We start from the raw sequence: 20,637 nt of genomic DNA, 5'->3' as shown, positions 1-20,637 counted from the left end.
CAATTTTCTCCCGTATAAGACAAAATAGTATGTGACCATTTGAAAAAATGAATTTAGGTCTACAGTGTACTGATTGTTTAACAAAGTATATTTAAAGTGTTTGGCTTCATGTCATGTCTTATGCAAATCTTAGAATACTGTTACTATCTGCTGAGTTGCAAGAGGAAGTTACCTGCTACACTGGTGCTCTAACATAATTACCAACAAAATTGCTAGTTACTAGGTTTTTGGTTTTGGTTCCTAATGCAGGAGTGATCAAATGTTGGGCCCTCGGATTGATCTGAATATTACCAAGAGATTCCATACAGCGATTTGTCCCATATTCTATGTAAACATTTGATTTGATGACCCCTGTGCTGTAAGCCAAGATGTTGCTAATGCAGTGAATCTTCTTTTTAAGGTTCCTTGCATGCATGCTGTTATCCTTCCCTTTTAAAGAGAATATATTTCTACATGCACCACACCAGATTTTTCAACAGTGACTTCGTATTTTATAATTGATAAAAATTTAGTTTACAAAATAGGAATATTTTCTGCATTCCAAACTCCTTTTACTTCTCTTATACAAGTTTAATATGACTAATTATTTTGAATAGTAGACGATATCCTAGAGTTAGATGATTTTTATCAAGCATGAAACACTGCTGTTGAAACTCAACAGTTTTTCTGTGGTCTTTCTAAGCATGAGAAAAAATGACAATCGGGTTATATAATACATATCTAGAAAATTTTTAAGGAGTCTTTTGGATGTATAATTTTGTGAATTATTTAATGGCTTGGCCTGCGGTTGTTTTTTTTTAAGATTTTATTTATTTATATCAGAGAGAGAGAGAGCAGGGGGAGAGGGACAAGCAGACTTGGCACTGAGAGCCCAGCCCCATGCGGGGCTCGATCCCAAAACCCTGAGATCATGACCTGATCCAAAATCAAGAGTCAGAGACTTAACCGACTGAGCCACCCAGGCATCCCCTGGTCTGTCATTTTTTTAAGAAACACTTAATGCTACATGTATGTAATTTTAAAAACTTCAAACTGTTACAAAAATACTACATCATCATTGTGTAAGGATTGAACTAAACTAAAAAGAAAAATTATCTATGATCATTCCACTTAGCTATGATGTCCTTAAAAGAGCCGTGTACACTCACTGATCCTGATTTCCCTCCCATTTGCTCTGGAATTGTCTCTAGCAGTTTTCACTCCCACTACTCCAGAACTGATTTTTGAAAGGTTACCACTGATTTTCACTTTAATAAATCTAGACGTAATTTCTCAGATGTCATTTTATTTCAGCTGTCGTGCCTAGAAAACGTTCTAGCATATGTAGTTCTATTCAATAAATGTTTATTGAGTGAATGGCGTTTCACCTCCATGTATTGTTTTTAACATGATACTAATTCTCCCTTAAACAAAAAGAAAGTTTGACAGGGGTCCGTTCTGACAATTTAACCTGCCAGTTATATGCAATTTTTTAAATTTGGGGGGCCCAATACTGTGGTTACTTGCTACTTATTTTTTTACTGGTATTTATGTTAGTTTTAATCATGATAAAATGGATCAAAGGAATAGCAAACTTCATTTATATTTTATTAAGGAAAATGAAATATGGTGGTAAATTATTATACGGCTTTAAAAATTCTTGCCAGAGGATTATGAGCCTTCAATATCCGAAATAAAAAGATGAAGTTGGAATTTATTGCCTACTAGTAAGAGAGCTCTGCTGATCGCTTACAGTCTTTTCTGACAGAGCAGTCCGCTATTCTTATACAGGGTTTGGGAAGAGTAGAGTTTAAGGTTTGGGGGACTTCCAGAGAATTAACGGGCTTGTCATCAACTGAAACACCATGGTAATTTGGGTGAGACTGGTCGATTGGTTGGCACTCAAGGCATGTGTATCGGAGGGATTTTGTCCCCTCTTTAGGCTTTCTTTTAGAAGGGAGGAGCTGACATTGCTTGGTTGAGTGAGGCCAGCGGGCATTGATCAATTACACACATTTAAAACTGGTTGTGGTGGCTTCTTGTTACCATGGCTTCATAGTTGTGTCCCCCCCCACCCTAAGTTTGAGGTGACTGACTAGATGTTTTCTATTTAAAAGTTGTTTCTATCAGCTGTGTTCAAAATGAAAGCGATTTCATATTCTGTAATTATAGATTTCTTGTTGAAATTTGGGTCAAGAAGAATTGTTCAATAATTGCTTTCAGGAAGATCCTTCTTTTTTGGTGTTAATTTTTTTTTTTTAAGATTTTTTGTTTATTTATTCGACAGAGATAGAGACAGCCAGCGAGAGAGGGAACACAAGCAGGGGGAGTGGGAGAGGAAGAAGCAGGCTCATAGCGGAGGAGCCTGATGTGGGGCTCGATCCCCTAACGCCAGGATCACGCCCTGAGCTGAAGGCAGACGCTTAACCGCTGTGCCACCCAGGCGCCCCTTTTGGTGTTAAATTTTAACTAGGAGAGTTATATGTGTAACAGTTTTAAAACAATAATTGCTCGCTTTGTTTGTGTTTTCAGTGCTTTTAGGGGCTCATGTTCAATTCCTAAATTGATAATCTCCTGTGGGAAATTTCAGTCTTTTTGTAAATTTATGTAGCTATTTGCTAATAATATTCTCTTGCATGCATTTAGTCCGTGAAAAGGTAATTATAATTTTCTGTTGGTAAATCTAACTTTTTATATTAGGATTAAATAGTAGGCTGAAAGTATACAAAACTTACCAAATCATATTCTTTAAGAAAATTAAAAAAAATTTTTTTATTTATTTGTGAGAGAGAAGGAGAGAGCAGGAGCAGGAGGGAGGGGCAAAGGGAGAGGGAGAAGCTCAGCAGGGAACCTGATGCAGGGCTAGATCCCAGGCCCTGGAGATTATGACCTGAGCTGAAGGCAGAGGCTTAACCGACCGAGCCACCCAGGCACCCCCAAATCATTTTCTTTTCAAACAAAATTAATCAGGTTATTGCAATTTTTGAGTGGTATATAATGGCATATGAGTATTTTTGAATTTTCTCCAGATTTATTGAGGTATAATTGACAGATAACTGTGTAAGTGTAAGGTATACCTGTATTAATTTAATATACTTTTATATTGTAAAATGATAATAGTGTTAATAACTCTGTCACCTCACATAATTATCATTTCTTTTTTAGCAACTCTCTTAGCAACTTCCCAATGTATCATAGAGTATTGTTAATTGTAATCAGCATTCTGTACTTTAGACCCTCAGAACTTAGTAGTCCTATAACAGGAAGTTTGTACCCTTTGGCCCACCACCAGTCTGTAAATTTGTTTTTTTGAAGATCCCACTGTAAGTCAGATCATACAGTATCTGTCTTTCTGTGTGACTTATTTCACTTTGCATAATTCCCTCCAGGTTCATTTATGTTGTCACAAATGGCAGGGTTTCCCTCTTTTTTGTGCCTAAAAATATTCCCTTGTAAATACATACCACATTTTTTAAATCCCCGGATCCATTGATGGACACTTAGGTTGTTTCCGTGTCTTGGCTACTATAAATAATGCTGCAGTAAACATAGGCGTGCAGATACCTCTTTGAGAAATGATTTCATTTTCGTCAGATACGTTCCCAGAAATGGGATTACTGGATCATATGATAGTTCCATTTTTAGTTTTTTGAGGAACCTCCACACTGGTTTGCCGAGCGGCTGTACCAGTTTACAGTCCCATAATGGTGTACAAGGATTCCCTTTTCTGTACAACGTTGCCAGTGGTATCTCTTGTCTTTTTGATGAAAGCCACTTTAACAGGTGTGAGGTGATGGGTGTATCATTGTGGTTTGATTTGCATTTCCCTGATGAATAGTGATGTTGAGCCCCTTTTTTGGTACCGTTGGCCATTTGAATATCTTCTGAGGAAAGATGCCTGTTAAGGTGCTTGGCCCAGTTTTTAATTGAATTATTTGTTTTTTGCTGTCCGATTATATGAATTCCTTATATATTTTAGATATTAACCATTTTTCAGATTCATGGCTTGCAAATATTTTCATTCATTCTGTAGGTTGCCTTTTCATGATATTACTTGTTTCTTTTTTGTTTTTTAGATGTTATTTAAATTCAAGTTAGTTAACATGTATTATTGGTTTCAGGGGTAGACTTTAGTGATTCATCACTTGCATGCAACACCCAGTGCTCATCACAAGTGCCCTCCCTAGTGCCTGTCACCCAGTCACACCATCTTCCCACCCATCTCCCCTCCGGGAACCCTCAGTTTGTTTCCCATAGTTAAGAGTCCCTCATGGTTTGTCTCCCCTTCTAATTTCTTTCCATTCAGTTTTCCCTCGCTTCCCCTATGATCCTCTGTGCTGTTTCTTATATTCCACAGATGAGTGAAACCATATGATAATTGCCTCTCCCTGACTGACTTATTTCACTCAGCATAATCCCCTCCAGTTCCATTCACGTCGATGCAAATGGTAAGATTTCATCCTTTCTGATGGCTGAGTAATACCCCATTATATATATATATATACACCATATCGTCTTTATCCATTCATCTGTTGAAGGGCATCTCGGCTCCTTCCACAGTTTGGCTCTTGTGGACATTGCTGCTGTAATACTTTGGTACCCACTGTATTGAGAGTGTTTATCATGAAAAGATGTTGAATTTTGTCAAATGCTTGTTCTGCACATATTGAGATGATCATATAATTTTTTTCATTATATTAATGTGTATCAAACTTACTGATTTGATTTGATTTCTGAAGGATAATTTTGCTCAGTATGGTATTCTTGGTTGGCAGTTCTTTTCTCTCAGCATTTTGAATATGTAATCCCTCTGTCTCCTGGCCTGTAAGGTTTCTGCTGAGAAATTGCTAATAGCCTTATGAGGGTTCACTTGTAGGTGACAAGCTTCTTTTCTCTTGCTGCTTTTAAGATTCTCTCTTTGGTTTTGATTTTTGACAGTTTTATTATAATGTGTTTGGGAGAATATCTCTTTAAGTTGAGTTTGTTTGGTGATGTGTGAGCTTCATAAACTTAGATGTCCAAATGTTTCCCCAGGTTTGAGTGTTCTCACCCATGACTTCTTGAAGCTTTATGTCTTTTTTTCCCCTCTCTCCTCCTTCTGGAACTGCAATAATTTACACATTGTTTCTTTTAGTGGTATTCCATAATCACGTAGGCTTTTCTCACTCTTTTTCATTCTGTTTTTCTTTGTTCTCCACTGATTGGATCATTTGAAAGTTAAAATTTGAAAATTGTAAATTCACAGATGTTGGGGGGATCCATTTTCCTGTCACTGGTTTCTGTTGTTTTTTTTTCATTTCCTTCCCTATATTATTCAGCTTCAGAATTTTTGTTTAGTTCTTTTTTACTATTTCCAGGTCTTTTTAAAAAAAAGATTTTATTTATTTATTAGAGAGCGGGAAAGAGAACAAGTCAGGGGAGGGACAGAGAGAGGGAGTGAGAATCTCTAGCAGACCCGGGGCTGGATCCCAAGCCCCTGAGATCATGACCTGAGCCGAAACCAAGAGTCAGACACTTAACCGACCGAGGCATCCAGGCGCCCTTCCAAGTCTTTATTAAACTTCTCCTTTTGTTCATATAGTGTTCTTCTCATTTTATTGAACTGGCTTTTTATTCTTAAGATTTTATTTATTTATTTATTTATTTATTTATTTATTTATTTTGGAGAGAGCATGTGTGTGAGCGGGGCAAGGGGGAGTTGCAGAGGGAGAGGGACAAGCAGAATCTGCTTAACTGACTGAGCCACCCAGGCACCCCTGAGTTGGCTTTTTGTATTTTCTTGTAGCTCATTGAGTTTCCTTAAAACTGCCATTTTGAATTCTTTTTTAGATATACATTGCAGATCTCCATGTGTTTGAGATCGATTACTGGAAGATTATTGTGATCCTTTGGTGGTATCATATTTCCTTGACTTTTTATATTCTTTGAAGTTTTGCATTGCTGTCTTTGCATTTGAAGTAGTCTTTAATGATTACCTTTCCAGTGTGTCCAAACCTGATTTTTTTCTTTTTTTTTCCTCCGGTGGTGTGCTGAAACTTTTCTGCAGGAAATCTGGTTTTCCAGAAAACCTCTCTCATCCATGGGTGATTATCTAAGACAGTGTTTTCCAGGGGCTCCCAGATGTAGCTGAGAGGAAGGGGCTGAAGCCAATTTATGGGCTATTGCTAGTTCCACAGCTGGGAATGTAGTGAGTGTGCCTGTTATCTGATGCATGGTAGGCAAGACTTTTTCTAGGTCCCTTGGTATATGGTGCTTGATTCCACAGCTCCTACAAAGAGGTCCATAGTAGTTTTGTCCCACAAATGATGTTGTGTTATAATTGTATATTTATCTGTCTTCGAAGCAAGGAATGTATATTTCCTTATAAATGGTTGGACTTCATAACTGTTCTGTGAATTAATAAATGAATTGATGGGGCGCCTGGGTGGCTTAGTCGTTAAGCCTCTGCCTTCGGCTCAGGGCGTGATCCCGGGGTTGTGATATCGAGCCCCGCATTAGGCTCCTCCACGGGAAGCCTGCTTCTTCCTCTCCCACTCCCCCTGCTTGTGTTCCTTCTCTCGCTGGCTGTCTCTCTCTCTCTCTCTGTCAAATAAATAAATAAATAAATCTTTAAAAAAATAAATGAATTGAGACGGGTAACAGGATTTTACAAAAAATTGGTTTTTTTTATTCGTTATGGTAACATTATTAGAATACATTAGCTTGGGGCACCTGGGTAGCTCAGTCTAAGATTAAGTGTCTGCCTTCAGCTCAGGTCATGATCTCAGGGTCCTGGGATTGAGCCCCAAGTCAGGCTCTGTGCTCGGTGGGGAGTCTACTTCTCCCTCTGCCTGCCGTTCCCCCTGCTTGTGCTCATGCTCTCTCTCTCTCTCTCAAATAAATAAATAAATAAATAAATAAATAAATAAATCTTTTTTAAAAATGGCTTTTTAATGGCTACTTTAACTGGATTTTTTAAAGTAGTGATCTTCGTTTGAGTATAAAGGAAGCAAGGAAAGATGAAAATGAAAAATGGACATCAGAAGAATCTCTGATTACACCCCGCTTTGAGAAGTTTGACTCCCCGACTTATTGTCCACTACAAGTGAATGACGACAGCCCTTTAAGTGAAATGGATCAGGATGAAGGAAGGGAAAATCTGTAAATTATTTCCCTCTGAAGGAATTCTAGCAGTGATTACTTTTTAAGAAAATAAAACACTGTAGTGTCGGTACAGGCTAAGGCAAGAAATACTCAAGTATATCAGACACACTGCTTGATAGGTTAAGATGAGGACAAGTGACTTTGACAAGGAGCAGTTAGTAGTCACCATGGAAGCTGGACTGTAATGAATAAGTATAAACACTCCTTAGAGAATTTTTACGGGGAAGGGTAACAGAGAAATGGATGACAACTGAAAAAGAATGTGGAATTCATGGGGATTTTCTTTCTTTTTTCATTTTAAGATGGGAGCTTTTAGAGTATGTTTGTATGCTGCTGGAAATGATCCAATAGAGATAGACATGGTTATTTAAAATAATTTTGTTGACATTTCCAAATGTTAGAAAGCTTATTGATTGTATTACATTATCTTTTAAAGATTATAGTAATTGTCCTTAGTACTCCTATTCATGTAGTTTTGGGGCAAGAAGTTGTTTATTCAGAACTGGTTCCACAGTGAAGTATTCTCATATAATCGAATGTGCAGATATTATCATTCATAGATTTAAAAAAATATATATAATAGTAAATATGCAAACACTTAGGCCATTCTGAATAGAACTAATCATTCCTTGATGATTTCAGATATTCGGTGCCTTTGACAGTATCATGAATAGCTATGATTTTGTTAGGGACTTTGAAGTATCTGTTTATATTAAGTTAATGTTTGCTTAGGTCTGGGGAAAGGGGAAAGCTTTTATTTATTTACAATTGCAAAATAAACTATTAATCTATCATAGATTATTACTTTTGGATAAAGTTCCAAATTACAAAAGCCGTGGTTCCTGTACCAACAGTGTCATTGACACATATTGTGTGCTCAGTAAGTGTGTGTTCGTGAATAAACATTTGAATGAATAAATGAATGCCCATTGATGAACTTCTTTAGAAGAAGCAAATCTTTAGTTTATTGAAAGTAGATTTTAAATATCGCCTAGTATGACGTCTTTTTATTTAAAAAAAATGTGTAAGATTCAGAAATTGTTATTTATACTTAGAGGTAGGAATGGAATAATAATAGATTCATTTGCTATCATATTACTTAGAAACACTTAAATATTACTCTCACCACATATTGTAAAACACATGCTTTGAAGGCAGATATCCTGGATTTGAATTCTGGGTCTACTCCTGACCAGCTGTATGGGCTTGGGGAAGTTCCTTATTTCTGTGCCTCCTTTTCTTCCTGTGTAAAATACCTAATATAATTACCTACATTTATAAGATTGTTGTGAGGCTTAAAATACCTAGAGACGTAGTGAAGTGTTCATAATAATGCATAGTAGCTGCACAGTAAATCCTCAAAACACTACTATCATGATTATTAAGAAAGGGTTTCTTTCATATAAGAATTTAGTTTGAACCCTGCAAATAGGTTTTAGAGCCAGTAAAAGCTTGTTTTTATTGAAAATGCTAACAAAAAAGTGTGGTATATTTCTTTGTATCAAATAATGTAAGTAACATTATGATTTTCCCTTGCTCTTTGTCAATTGGATCTTAATGTTTTGTTAATATTATTAATAATATGTTTAGATATGATTTAGATATTCTTTGTATTTTAAGTATTTAATGTTTGCCTGAAAAGAATTGGTTTTTTTTTTTTCAGACCTGCAAAGAAAACATCTAAGGAAAAGAAAGAGGTAAAAAAAAAATATGTATATATAATTTTATTTCATTTATTAATTTTTTAATTTTTACTTTATTGTATTATTTTGATAAATAATATTTATCAGAAATATTATTCCATGGTAAAAAATTACTTTAGGGAAGGTATAGTGATAAAATAGAGGAATTTCTATTTGTTGTGAAAATGTTATTCAGAAACACTAGTTATTGATAAAGGTTGTTTTGAGAAAAATCAGTTCTTTAAAAAAGTACCTATGTTTTTGCTTTTATAAGAAGATGGGTATTTATCATCTCTCTACACTTAGTATATTTTATAAATATTTGGGGGACATTTTGAAATTATTATTTATTTGTAGATCAAAAAGCAAATTAATTTTACGGATGACCTTGATGACTTAACTCCATTATCTGGAACAGCTTCAGAGGATTGCAAGTTGCCTTGCTTTGATTTTAGGAGTTGCATGTTGCTAATTGAACAACTTGGCATGGATTGTAAAGGTAGGACCGTGGTATAAATATAAAGCCTTTATATGTATATTACTGTAGTAATATGTGCACATCTTGTCTAGTGCTGTACCACACAACACTGATCTGTTATAGAGCTACTCATCTCACAAATATGTTTTTCATGAAGACAGAGAACTGCTGAGTACTCTCAGCCAAAGAGCTATAATTTCCACTATACTTTTCGTCATGAAAATGGCACACCGATGTGTTTGTTGACTCTGCTTCTCTTCTATGCCTTCACCCAAGGTCAGGTTACCAGTATTTTTCTCCTAGGATACTGAAATAACCTCAGGACGGTTTTCCCTGTCATTCCACCTCCCAGAATCTTGGTCTACGCTGCAACCATAATCATATATTTTTAAAAATTTATATTTCGTCATGTTACCCCCCTTGCTTAAAGCTTAGCTTTTACTTCTCATTGCTCTAGCGTGAAACACCACGGTCCTCAGCTTCATCTTGTACTGTTTCATATCCTTCTTTCCATCTGTGTCTCAGCCACTAGTTTGGATGATGTTTCCTATAATAGAGCTTCCTCCCCACCCCCATAGCTTTAGTTAGGTAACTGCACGTATATGAAGTGTATAATTTGATAGTTTTGACATATGTATACTCCTGTGAAACCATAACCGTGATTCAGGCAGTTAATATATCTATCACCCGTAAGTCTCATGTTTCGTTATATCCCCTTATTACGAAACTACCAAATTGCTTTGTAAAGTAGTTGCACCATTTTCCATTCCCACCAGCAGTGTATGGGAGTTCTAATTTCTCCCTGTATATTCATGAACACTTAATATTGTCAGTTTTTTAAATCTTAGCCATTCTGGTGGGCATGCAGTATATATATCATTACGGTTTTAGTATGCATTGCCCTAATAAGATAATGTTGAGCATATTTTTATGTGCTTATTTGCCATCTGTGTATTTTCTTTGAACTGTCCAAATTCTTTGTCATTTTAAAATTTAGGTTGTTTTCTGATTTGTTGAGTTTTGAGAATTCTTTGTTTATTCCAGATATAGTTTATCACCTATTTTTTGGCAAAGATTTTCTCCCAGCCTGTGACTTTTCATTCTCTCAACAGTGTCTTTTGAAGAGCAGTTTTCTTTTTTGGTGAAGTCCAGTTTATGCATTTGTTCTTTTATGGATTCTTGCCTTCGGTGTTCCTATCTAAGAAATCTTTGCCTAGCACAAGGTCAGAGGATTTCTCTCATGCTTTCTTTTAGAAGTTTTGTAGTTTAAAAGCAAAGCTTCATAGTTTTAGGTCTTAACGTTTAGATCTGTGATCCATTTTGTATTCTTTTTTTTTTAAAGATTTTATTTATTTACTTGACAGAGAGAGAGGACAAGCAGGGGGAACAGCAGACTGAGGGTGAGGGAGAAGCAGGCTCCCCACTGCATGGAGATCTGGACATGGGACTCGATCCCAGGACCCTGGGATCATGACCTGAGCTGAAGGCAGACGCTTAACTGACTGAGCCACCCAGGCGCCCCCATTTTGTATTCTTTTTTATTTATGATGCAGAGTATGGATCCAGGTTCATTCTTTTTGCGTATGGATATCCAGTTGTCCTAGCACCGTTTGTTGAAAAGGCTGTATTGTCTTTACTTCATGCCATTTGCATCTTCGTCAGGATCAGTTGACCATATATGTGTGGGTTTATTTACGGACTCTCCTCTGTCCCATTGATCTCTTTAGCCTTCATTACACCAATATCATGCTGTTTTAATTACTACCAGTTTATAATAATTTTTGAAATCAGGTGGTTAGGGTTAGTCCTCCAGTTTGTTCTCTCTCAGGGCTCTTTTGCTATTCTAGGTCCTTTGTGTTTCCACATGAATTTCATTTATTTATTTTATCCACATGCATTGTAGAATCCACTTGTCATTTTCTAAGAGAAAAAACTCTGGTGGTCTTCTGAAAATCAGGTTTGGATTATGTTGAATCTACAGATTAATTTTAACAATACTGAATTTTTCAACCCTGAACAGAGTATATCTCTCCATTTATATAAGTCTTCTTAAATTTTCTTGGTAATAGTTTATAGTTTTTTACGTCTAGTTCTTTCTATCTTTTATGATATTACCTGTGATTATTTTTTATTTTTCAATGCAGTTTTAATTTTTAATTAATAATTAAAATTAATTTTTAATTTAAATTTTAAATTTTAAATTTTGATTGTTTATTCCTAATGAATAGAAATACAGTTGATTTTTTATAATGATTCTATATCCTCCAAACTTGATGAGTTCATTTACTAGTTCTAGAAGCTTTTTAAAAAATTCTGTCAGATTTTCTACATAACCAAAAGTTATCAGACTTGTTTTTGACTACTATTTTACTAATTTCTTAAGGTGGAGCCAAAGGTCATCAATATGAGACTTTTCTTCTTTTTTAATACATACATTCAGTGTTATAAATGTTCATATGAGTGCTGCTATAGCAGGATTCCAGAAATTCTAATATGTTATGTGTTCCTTTTCATTCAGTTCAGAATACTTTCTAATTTCTTTTTTCATTACTTCTTTGAGCCAGAGGTTATTTAAGGATTTTATTTATTTGAGAGAGAGAGAGACAGCATGAGCTTGGCGGGGGGAGTGGGGAGAAGACTCCCCTCTGAGCAGGGAGCCCAGTGTGGGGCTTGATCCCAGGACCCTGAGATCATGACCTGAGCTGAAGACAGATGCTTAATCAACTGAGGCACCCAGGCACTCTGACCCAGGGATTATTTAGATATGTATTAATTAGTTTGCAAATTTTCAAGTATTTTCCAGAGCTATTTTTATTCTTGATTTCTAATTTGATTTCTCTGTGGTTACAGAACGCACTTTTATGACTTAGTCCTTTTGACTTACCCCTCTCATTACAATTTATTTTGTGACCCAAAATATAGTCTCTTTTGTTAAATGTTCTATGGAAACTTGAGAAGAATGGTGGTGTTCAAGTCTACATTCTTGCTGATTTTCTGCCTGTTGAAATCTCAGACTATAATTGTGAATTTGCCTGTTTCTCTGCAATTCTGTCGATTTTTGCTTTATGTATTTTGAACCTATTAATAGACGTGTAAACATTTAGGTTTCTTATGCTTCTTTCAGTTGACCCTTTTATCATTATAAAATGACCTTATTTATTGCTGCTAATGTTTTTTGCTTTGCTACCTATTTTGTCTGGTATTAATATAGCCACTTAGGCTCAGCCTTCTTTTGTCAAGTGTTAGTGTGGTCTATCATATTTCTGGCCTTTTAACAAATTTGTGTTAAAGTGCATTTTTTGTTATAGGTGGCATATAATTAGGTCTTCCTTTTTTTTTTTTAAGACTTTATTTATTTATTTATTTATTTATTTGAGAGAGAGAGAGAGAGACAGCCAGCAAGAGAGGGAATACAGGCAGGGGGAGTGGGAGAGGAAGAAGCAGGCTCCCAGCAGAGGAGCCTGATGCGGGGCTCGATCCCAGGACTCCGGGATCACGCCCTGAGCCGAAGGCAGATGCTTAGGACTGAGCCACCCAGGTGCCCCTAGGTCTTCCTTTTTTATCCATTTTGAGAATCTGCCTTTTAATTGAGGCTTTTAGACCATTTTCATTTCATGTGATTGTTAATGTAGTTGAATTGAATCTGTGGGCATGTTGTTTGACTTCCATTTGTCCTTTCTGCTGTTTGTTCCCATTCTCTTCTTTTTCTACTTTCTTTTAGATTAATCAAGTAATTTCTATGATTTAGTTTTATTTACGTGTGTGTGTGTGTGTGTGTATGTATTTTGCTTACTCACTATAACTCTTTAGTTTTGCTATTTTAGTGATTAGGGTTTAAAGTATATGATTTAAGCATCACAATCCACCTTCAAGTAATGTTTTACCACATCATATGCAGTTTAAGAAAATTATAATAGTTAACTTCCATTTCTTCTCTCCTAGTCAGATCCTTCTGGATCTGTGGGAGTATAGTTTTCATTAAGTTTAGAAAGGTTTTGGTCATTTTTCTTTTTTTTTTTTAAGATTTTATTCATTTATTTGAGAGAGAGAAAATGCACAAGCAGGGGGAGGGGCAGAAAGAGACGGAGATTTGCCACTAAGTAGGGAGTCCGATATGGGGCTTGATCCCAGGACCCTGAGATCATGACCTGAGCTGAAGGCAGACAGACACCCACCGACTAAGCCACCGAGGTGCCCCAGACATTTTTTGTTCAAATATTTTTTTCTGGTTCCTTTCCTCTGCCTCTTTGAGGAATTGTAGATTAGCCACTTGAAGTTTTCTCACAGTTTTCTGAGGTCAATTGCAGTCTTTTATTTTGTGATGTCTAATATGTGTTTATTCCTATCCAGTGTATTTTTCATGTCTGACATAATTTACATCTCTGTAAGTTGTATTTGGTTTTTTAAAAATAGCTTCTATGCCTCTACTTACCTTTTTATGCTTTCTTTTGAGATATAGCTAAGTTGATTACAAACAGTTTGACCCTTTCCAGTCCTATTCTTATGAATTGTTAGGTGAATCCAGAGTAGTGCTCAGCCTAGAGCTCATTGTTCCCCACCGCTGAGGCAAGACCTACTACTGTATTCATTGTGCTACAGGTTATGAGTTTTCCCAGCATGGCTAATGGGAATCGATACTATCCCTGGTGCTGTGTGAGCACCAGCGGAGCCCTCTGCAGATCTCTAGAGTTCTTTCTTTGTTCTGCTTTCTTCTCGCCGGTGTTTTGACCTCTGATCTCTATCTGCCTTGGTTTCACCGGATTCTCAGTTCCGTCATCTCAACTCAGGGAATCTGGTGGAGTCTATCTCAGTTTTTTCACCTGTGTCATGGTCGGTGGAAATTCTCCCAAGGCAGTGAGTTCGGGTATGTGTTAGGCTAACTTCTTTTGTTTTCAGGGATCATTGTCCTTCATTGACTGAAGTCTTTTGTCTTGAAAATAATTTGAAAATGTATTTTATCTTTTTGTGTTTGGCTTGTTTCAGGTAGGAAGGTAAATCAGTACCTGTTACTCCATCTTGGCCAGAAGCAGATTGCAATGGAACTTTGGCACATGCTGTAGGCTGTCTTGAATGCTCTTCTTCCTCCTTTGCTCACTTGCTTCCTGCTCCTCCTTCATTTCTCAGAATAGTTCTCTCTTCCTCGGGGAATCTTCCCTTCCCAGGGTAGATCACGTTATGTTATATGATCCTAGAACTCCGTTTCCTTATAGGAACTATCTGAATTTGTAATTGTCGTTTTATTTGTCTTTCCCTTTCACTAGACGTGAAGCTAAATAAGAGCCAGGGATCTTATCTGTTTAATCTGCAGAGCTTAGTATAATATCTTTTTGTTTTTTAAGATTTTTTTATTTGAGAGAGGGAGAGTGCACAAGCTGGGGGAGGGGCAGAGGCAGAGGAGAAGGGAGAAGCAGACTCCCCGCAGAGTAGGAAGCCCAATGCAGGGCTTGATCCCAGGAACCTGAGATCATGACCTGAGCTGAAGGCAGATGCTTAACCGACTGAGCCACCCAGGTGCCCGTATAATATCTTTTATATTGAACTCATTCAATATATATTTGTTTAATGTATGAATGAGTGAATGTGAAAGCACACAGTCCTTTATATGCAAAAAGTACTCATATTTTTTTTCTTTTTTTTTAAGATTTAAGTAATTTATTTCAGAGAGAGCATGAGCGGGGGGAGGGGGGTGAGAGAAGAACAGAGGGGGAGGGAGGGGACGTGGAAAGAATCTCAAGCAGACTGCGTGCTGAGTGAAGAACCCCATGCGGGGCTCAAGCCCAGGACTCTGAGATTATGACCTCAGCCGAAACCTGACTCGGATGTTTAACCAATTGAGCCATCCAGGCGCCCTATATATTCTGTTTCTGTTTTTTCTCTGATGTAGATTCTGTTAATTTATTAAAAATTCGGAATGCGGTTTGTTCATTTGAAAGATTATTAGAACTTAAAAATGATCACTGTGAGCAACTTACAAGAAAAAATAAAGAATTGGAAGATTCGGTTAATGGTCTACAAAAGGAGCTATCACAAACAAAAGAAATTAAATTGCAGTTGGAGCAGCAAAAAGTGGAATGGGAACAAGAACTCTGCAGTTTGAGGTATGACGTCTTGGTTTCAAGGAAGTATTTGAACTTTTATTTTTTTATTATTTTAAATAGGCTCCACACCCAGTGTGGGGCTTGAACTCACAGCCATGAGATCAAGAGTTGCATGCTCTACCGACTGAGCCAGACAGGCACCCCTTGAGCTATTGACTTTTATACTACAGATATGTAGGAGAAGTTTTGTAGTTGCTAACTTACCTTCTAGGATTTTATAGGGAAGAAAATGTCTTTAGTATTGTGAAGTATGGGATTCTTCTGAATAATACAGCAAGTTCTTAACGATGAATACTTCTACAAATAATTTAATGTATATTCCAAATCATAATTTTAATGACCATATAGAAGTCCATCATATGGAAACCTCATTATTTAACAAATTGAATTTTGGTCGGTTTTCGTTTTTCTATACTTTAATTAAAGCTGTAAGGAATGTCTCTTATATAAATCTGTTTCTACATTTCTGGTTAACGTACTTGGAATACATTCTTCAATATAGTATTGGTTACTTAAAGTATAAAAATTTTTAAAGAATGTCTTCAATCCTATTTTTAAATTGTTCTCAGGGAAGTTTATATTAATTCGTATGCCCGTGAACAGAGTATAACATGGCCATTTTTCTCAAGACAGAAAAATGTTTAAAAATTTATTCAGTTTTAAACATACGCAGCGATTAAAAAGTAACATGGAAAATGATTACTGCTCAAGTTGCTCAACATCTCTCTTATATGTAGGTAAAATTAATTCAAAAGTCTGTGCTGCAAGCACATATTACTCTTTATTGTTTACTTAATTAATATGGATCCTGTGTTGGTCTAGAAGGGGTTTTCAAATGATTTATAAAGTGGATAATAGGGGTTCCTGGGTGGCTCAGTTGGTTAAGTGTCTACCTTCGGCTCAGTTCATGATCCCAGGGTCCTGGGATCGAGCCCCATGTCCAGATCTCTGCTCGGCGGGGAGCCTGCTTTTCTCTGTCCCTCTGCCTGCCACTCCACCTGCTTGTGCTCTCTCTCTCTGTGTCAAATAAATAAAATCTTTAAAAAAATAAAATGAATAATAATCAACAAGGTCAACTGAGAGTATTGCAGAAGAAGAAACATAAAATGTATAGGGCAACAGATATTAGACTCCCTAGCCTAGTCCTGGATCACAGTAATCTGCAGGGGTATGTTGTGCAAATGACATCAGCAGATGCTGTCTTACACTGCAAATTATTTTTAGAGGTACCTGTGATGTTTTGTGAAGTAGAAATCTACTTCTAGTGAATTTATAAACAGCAATTTCTCTTTTTAATTAGTAACTAAATTATTCTAATGGAAGAGTAATTATGACTATGCGGGAAAAAACGATAATTTTCAATTCTAACTTTCTTGAATAATTTCAAAATTTCTTTCCCTACAATATCTACCAGAGTTATTATTGACTAAAGCTTACTACTAAACTGCATAATGCTTTCTCATTGCTTCTTTTCAACTCTGTGTATCTTTTGGAAGAAATTGAAGTGAGAAATTAAAACCATGAGCCCTAGAAAGGAAAAAATTAAGAACATAGAAATTTCGGGGCGCCTGGGTGGCTCAGTCGTTAAGCGTCTGCCTTCGGCTTAGGGCGTGATCCCAGCATTCAGGGATCAAGCCCCCCATCAGGCTCCTCCACTGGGAGCCTGTTTCTTCCTCTCCCACTCCCCCTGCTTGTGTTCCCTCTCTCGCTGGCTGTCTCTCTGTCAAATAGATAAATAAAATCTGAAAAAAAAAAAAAAAAAGAACATAGAAATTTCATTTGGACAGTAAACCAACATATGTGGAACCAGATCATGAAATGAACTTTTTATTGCTTACAAAACAAATTTTAAAATAAGTCCATTTATTTGCAGGTTTTCCTTCAAAAGGGAAAAAGAAAAAAGAAGAAATACTGATATGTTATATGAAAAAAATAAGGAGCAATTAAAAAGAACAGTACAGCAGTATAATAAAGAAGCTGAACTGAAACAACAGCTTGAAGTTACTCTTCGGACACGGGATGAGGAATTGAGGAGTGTAAGAAATAATTTGAATCAGGTACATCTTTGATAAAAATTGTGTATTTCCATCAATATTATTTATAATATCCCTTTGATTTAATGTATATTATTTAGATATAAAATAGATAAAAAATTCAGTTTTATCCTAATAGGAACTATGATATTTATAGCTAAAATTAATAGCTTATTGGAATCCTTGGCTTCTCATATATGCTGTATGTATATTTTCCGAGTTAAGGGATGGAAAGTAAATTGAGATAAATGTGAATGCTGGCTCTTTTTTTTTTTTAAGATTTTATTTATTTTTAGAGAGAGAGCATGAGCAGGGGAAGAAGTAGAGGGGGAGGGAGAGGGCGGGAAAAGAATCTCAAGCCGACACTGCGCTGAGTGCAGAGCCCAACGTGGGGTTGGATCTTACAACCCTGAGATCATGACTTGAGCCAAAACCAAGAATAGGACACTGAACCAACTGAGCCACCCAGGCACCTCAGTTTTGGATTTTTTATGTGAAAATGCAGGCTAAATCACCTTGAGACTATGATGGAACTAGTTAAATGTTTTGTAAAGAAATTTTATTTCACATACTGTATGTACCTGTATTTTTACTCTATGACAAATTTAGCTGTCATTTAAATTAAAATTGGAGTTATTCATGAGCAGGATAAAAATCCTGTCTTTACAAAGGCTACTTCTTTTGAACATTTTTTTTAAGTTCTCTTAAGCTTTTGACTTTCTTTTTTAATGGTGTGATCCAAAATCCTAGTGAGAATAGGTCTCTAGGTTGTAGAAGAACAAAACGACACAAGAAACACCTTTCTCAAGAACAGAATGCCAGAATATTACAAGACGGAATTCTAAACCATCACCTTTGCAAACAAAAGGAGCTAGAAAAGGCCGATAAGAAAATGCATTCTGGGGGAGGGGGGGGTGGGGTAATGGGATAGACCGGTGATGGGTAGTAAGGACGGCACCTATTGCATGGTGCACTGAGTGTTATACGCAACTAATGAATCATCGAGCTTTACATCGGAAACCGGGGATGTACTGTATGGTTACTAACATAATATAATAAAAAAATCATTAATTAAAAAAAAATAGAGCCAAAAAAAAAAAAAAAAAAAGAAAATGCATTCTGGGGTATTTTCTTTAGTCATTTTGAAGTACATGTGTGTATGTATTTGTATGTATACATATCTTATTTTCTGAAATTACTATTTTTTCTCCATGTATGCATATATATATATTTTAAAAACCAACAGTGTAGATCATGGAAAGTATAGAGGATTTTTAAAGCATATATATATATATATATATATATATATATATAAAGCATATAAATATATACACACACACACACACACACACACACACACATATGGGGGACATAAGGGGCAGTGACATTTTGGTCCAGTGGCTAAAGTAATAGTCTCAATTTAAATGCATTTGTCTGCAAGCGTCAAATAGTGACATTCATAATGTCCTCATCCAATGGAGAGGCTTTTATTATTTTCCATAAGAATTGATGAGCTTTCCATAAGCTCAAAACTATTGCTACTGACAACATATGTTTCAGTTTTGGGGCAGTTACTTCATCACCTCTGTATTAATAGAGAGTTTAGCTTAACGCTTCCACTGACGAACAGGAGGAAAAGTGTAGCCTGTTCAGAGACTTTCTTTTGGATGTTAGTGTCCTACTTTTGAGAAAAGTAGCAATTTGCTCCAAGTGGTATCCTATTTTATTACAAGGTGCTTTTGAAACAATCATATGCTAATGATAATTAATTGATGAGTATTTTATTCCTAATAAAACAGCTCAGTGTATTTCCCCCCATTTTGTATTTCTTACCATTTTAAACATCATGAAGAGGAAATAAAATTTATTGCAGCAGCAAATAATCTGATGATTTTTCTAAGAGCTGTATACATTTTACCTTATTTACCACCAGTATTTTGAAATATAAGGCTCCTTTTGTATTGATGATTTCCACTAGAGAAGAACTGCAGTTTGGTGCAAGAGCACTAGTAGTGGAGTAAGAAGACCTGAGGAAAGTCCTGCAGCTCACTTACTATTTTTAACCTCTCCATTCTAGAATTGTGATAACTAAAAGTGGTCATTGAAGTATGTAGAAGTGTTTATAGTGCAGTGCCTGGATTTGTCGGTTGTCAGTAGATGCAATTCTTATAACTGACTATAGAAATGTTAGAAAACTGGAATTCTGTGGAATATTGTCAGGAAAAAAGAATTTTAGGAAATTTAATCTGTCCAAACATATGCAGAGCTAAGGATTTTACTGTGGGGTAGCTGTGTTAGATATCAGACTGTAAACTCAATGTTTAGTGTCGTCAGATTTATTAATCTTTTATTTCAAGCTTTCTGGGTTTGTTGTAAATCAGAGAGAGGCCTTTCAATTGTGAGATTCTTAAAAATTTTGTCGTGGTTTCTTTTTTCCTCTCATGTATTCATTTTTTTCAATTAAATTTTTGAACCTTTGGGAATTTAGGCTTGTATAAAGTTTGAGGTTTGGACCCAACTTTATTTCTTTCCCGTTGGATATCCACTTACTGCAACCTGTTCGTTGTATAAACATAGGTTATTCTTTAATTTCAGAGAACATCATGATAATGTCATTTTATTGAGTTCCAGCTAAAAGTCTCCTTTGTTTCACTTAGATTTTTAATAGTCATGGAAAAGAAAAAGGTCTGTTGCATAAAAACCACAGGTGTCAGGATCAACTTGCCATGCTAAGACTGGAAATAGGCACTATAAACAATCAAAACCGGGAAAAAGAAAAGAAGTACTGTGAAGACATTGCAATTATAAAAGAGAAAAATGCCAGCCTTCAAAAGACCATAAAACTGACTGAGGAAACATTAAGAAAAACAATATTCCTGTATAGTGGACAGAGTAATGCTCTGACCGCTGAGAATACAATGCTAAAGTCAAAATCGGAGGGCAAGGAGGAAAATAAGGAAAGACTGGATGCAAAAGTTGAATCATGCCGAGCTAGACTAGCTAGTGCTATACAGGATCGTGATCAAATTCAGACATCAAAGAGAGACCTAGAACTTCCTTTCCAGAGAGCAAAAGATGAATATGTTCCTGTGCAGGAGAAATTGAATTTCGATGTGTCTAACCTGAAAGATAACAATGAGCTGCCTTCTCAGAATCTTTCGAAAGGTGAAGGTCAACTCAATACTTTAGAAATTGAGCTCCGTCACCCAAGAGATGCCCTCAGA

General features: G+C 36.1%; 1 protein-coding gene across 1 annotated transcript in view; it reads left to right on the top strand.

Moving 5' to 3' along the window:
• The window catches only part of LOC125281624 (ankyrin repeat domain-containing protein 26-like), a 564,334-nt gene that overhangs the window by 440,116 nt on the left and 103,581 nt on the right, over positions 1-20,637 (top strand). Inside the window, exons 60-63 of the mRNA XM_057304707.1 lie at positions 8,786-8,819; positions 9,162-9,303; positions 15,167-15,380; positions 17,254-17,437. Of these exons, the coding sequence (XP_057160690.1) occupies positions 8,786-8,819; positions 9,162-9,303; positions 15,167-15,380; positions 17,254-17,437 (574 nt within the window). The remainder of the gene's footprint in view (positions 1-8,785; positions 8,820-9,161; positions 9,304-15,166; positions 15,381-17,253; positions 17,438-20,637) is intronic.

This window comes from Ursus arctos, unplaced genomic scaffold, assembly GCF_023065955.2.
Source record: "Ursus arctos isolate Adak ecotype North America unplaced genomic scaffold, UrsArc2.0 scaffold_30, whole genome shotgun sequence".
In the NCBI taxonomy this organism is placed as follows: domain Eukaryota; kingdom Metazoa; phylum Chordata; class Mammalia; order Carnivora; family Ursidae; genus Ursus; species Ursus arctos.
The sequence above is the reverse complement of the archived record's forward strand: the minus strand, read 5'-3'. Positions and strand labels throughout refer to the sequence as shown.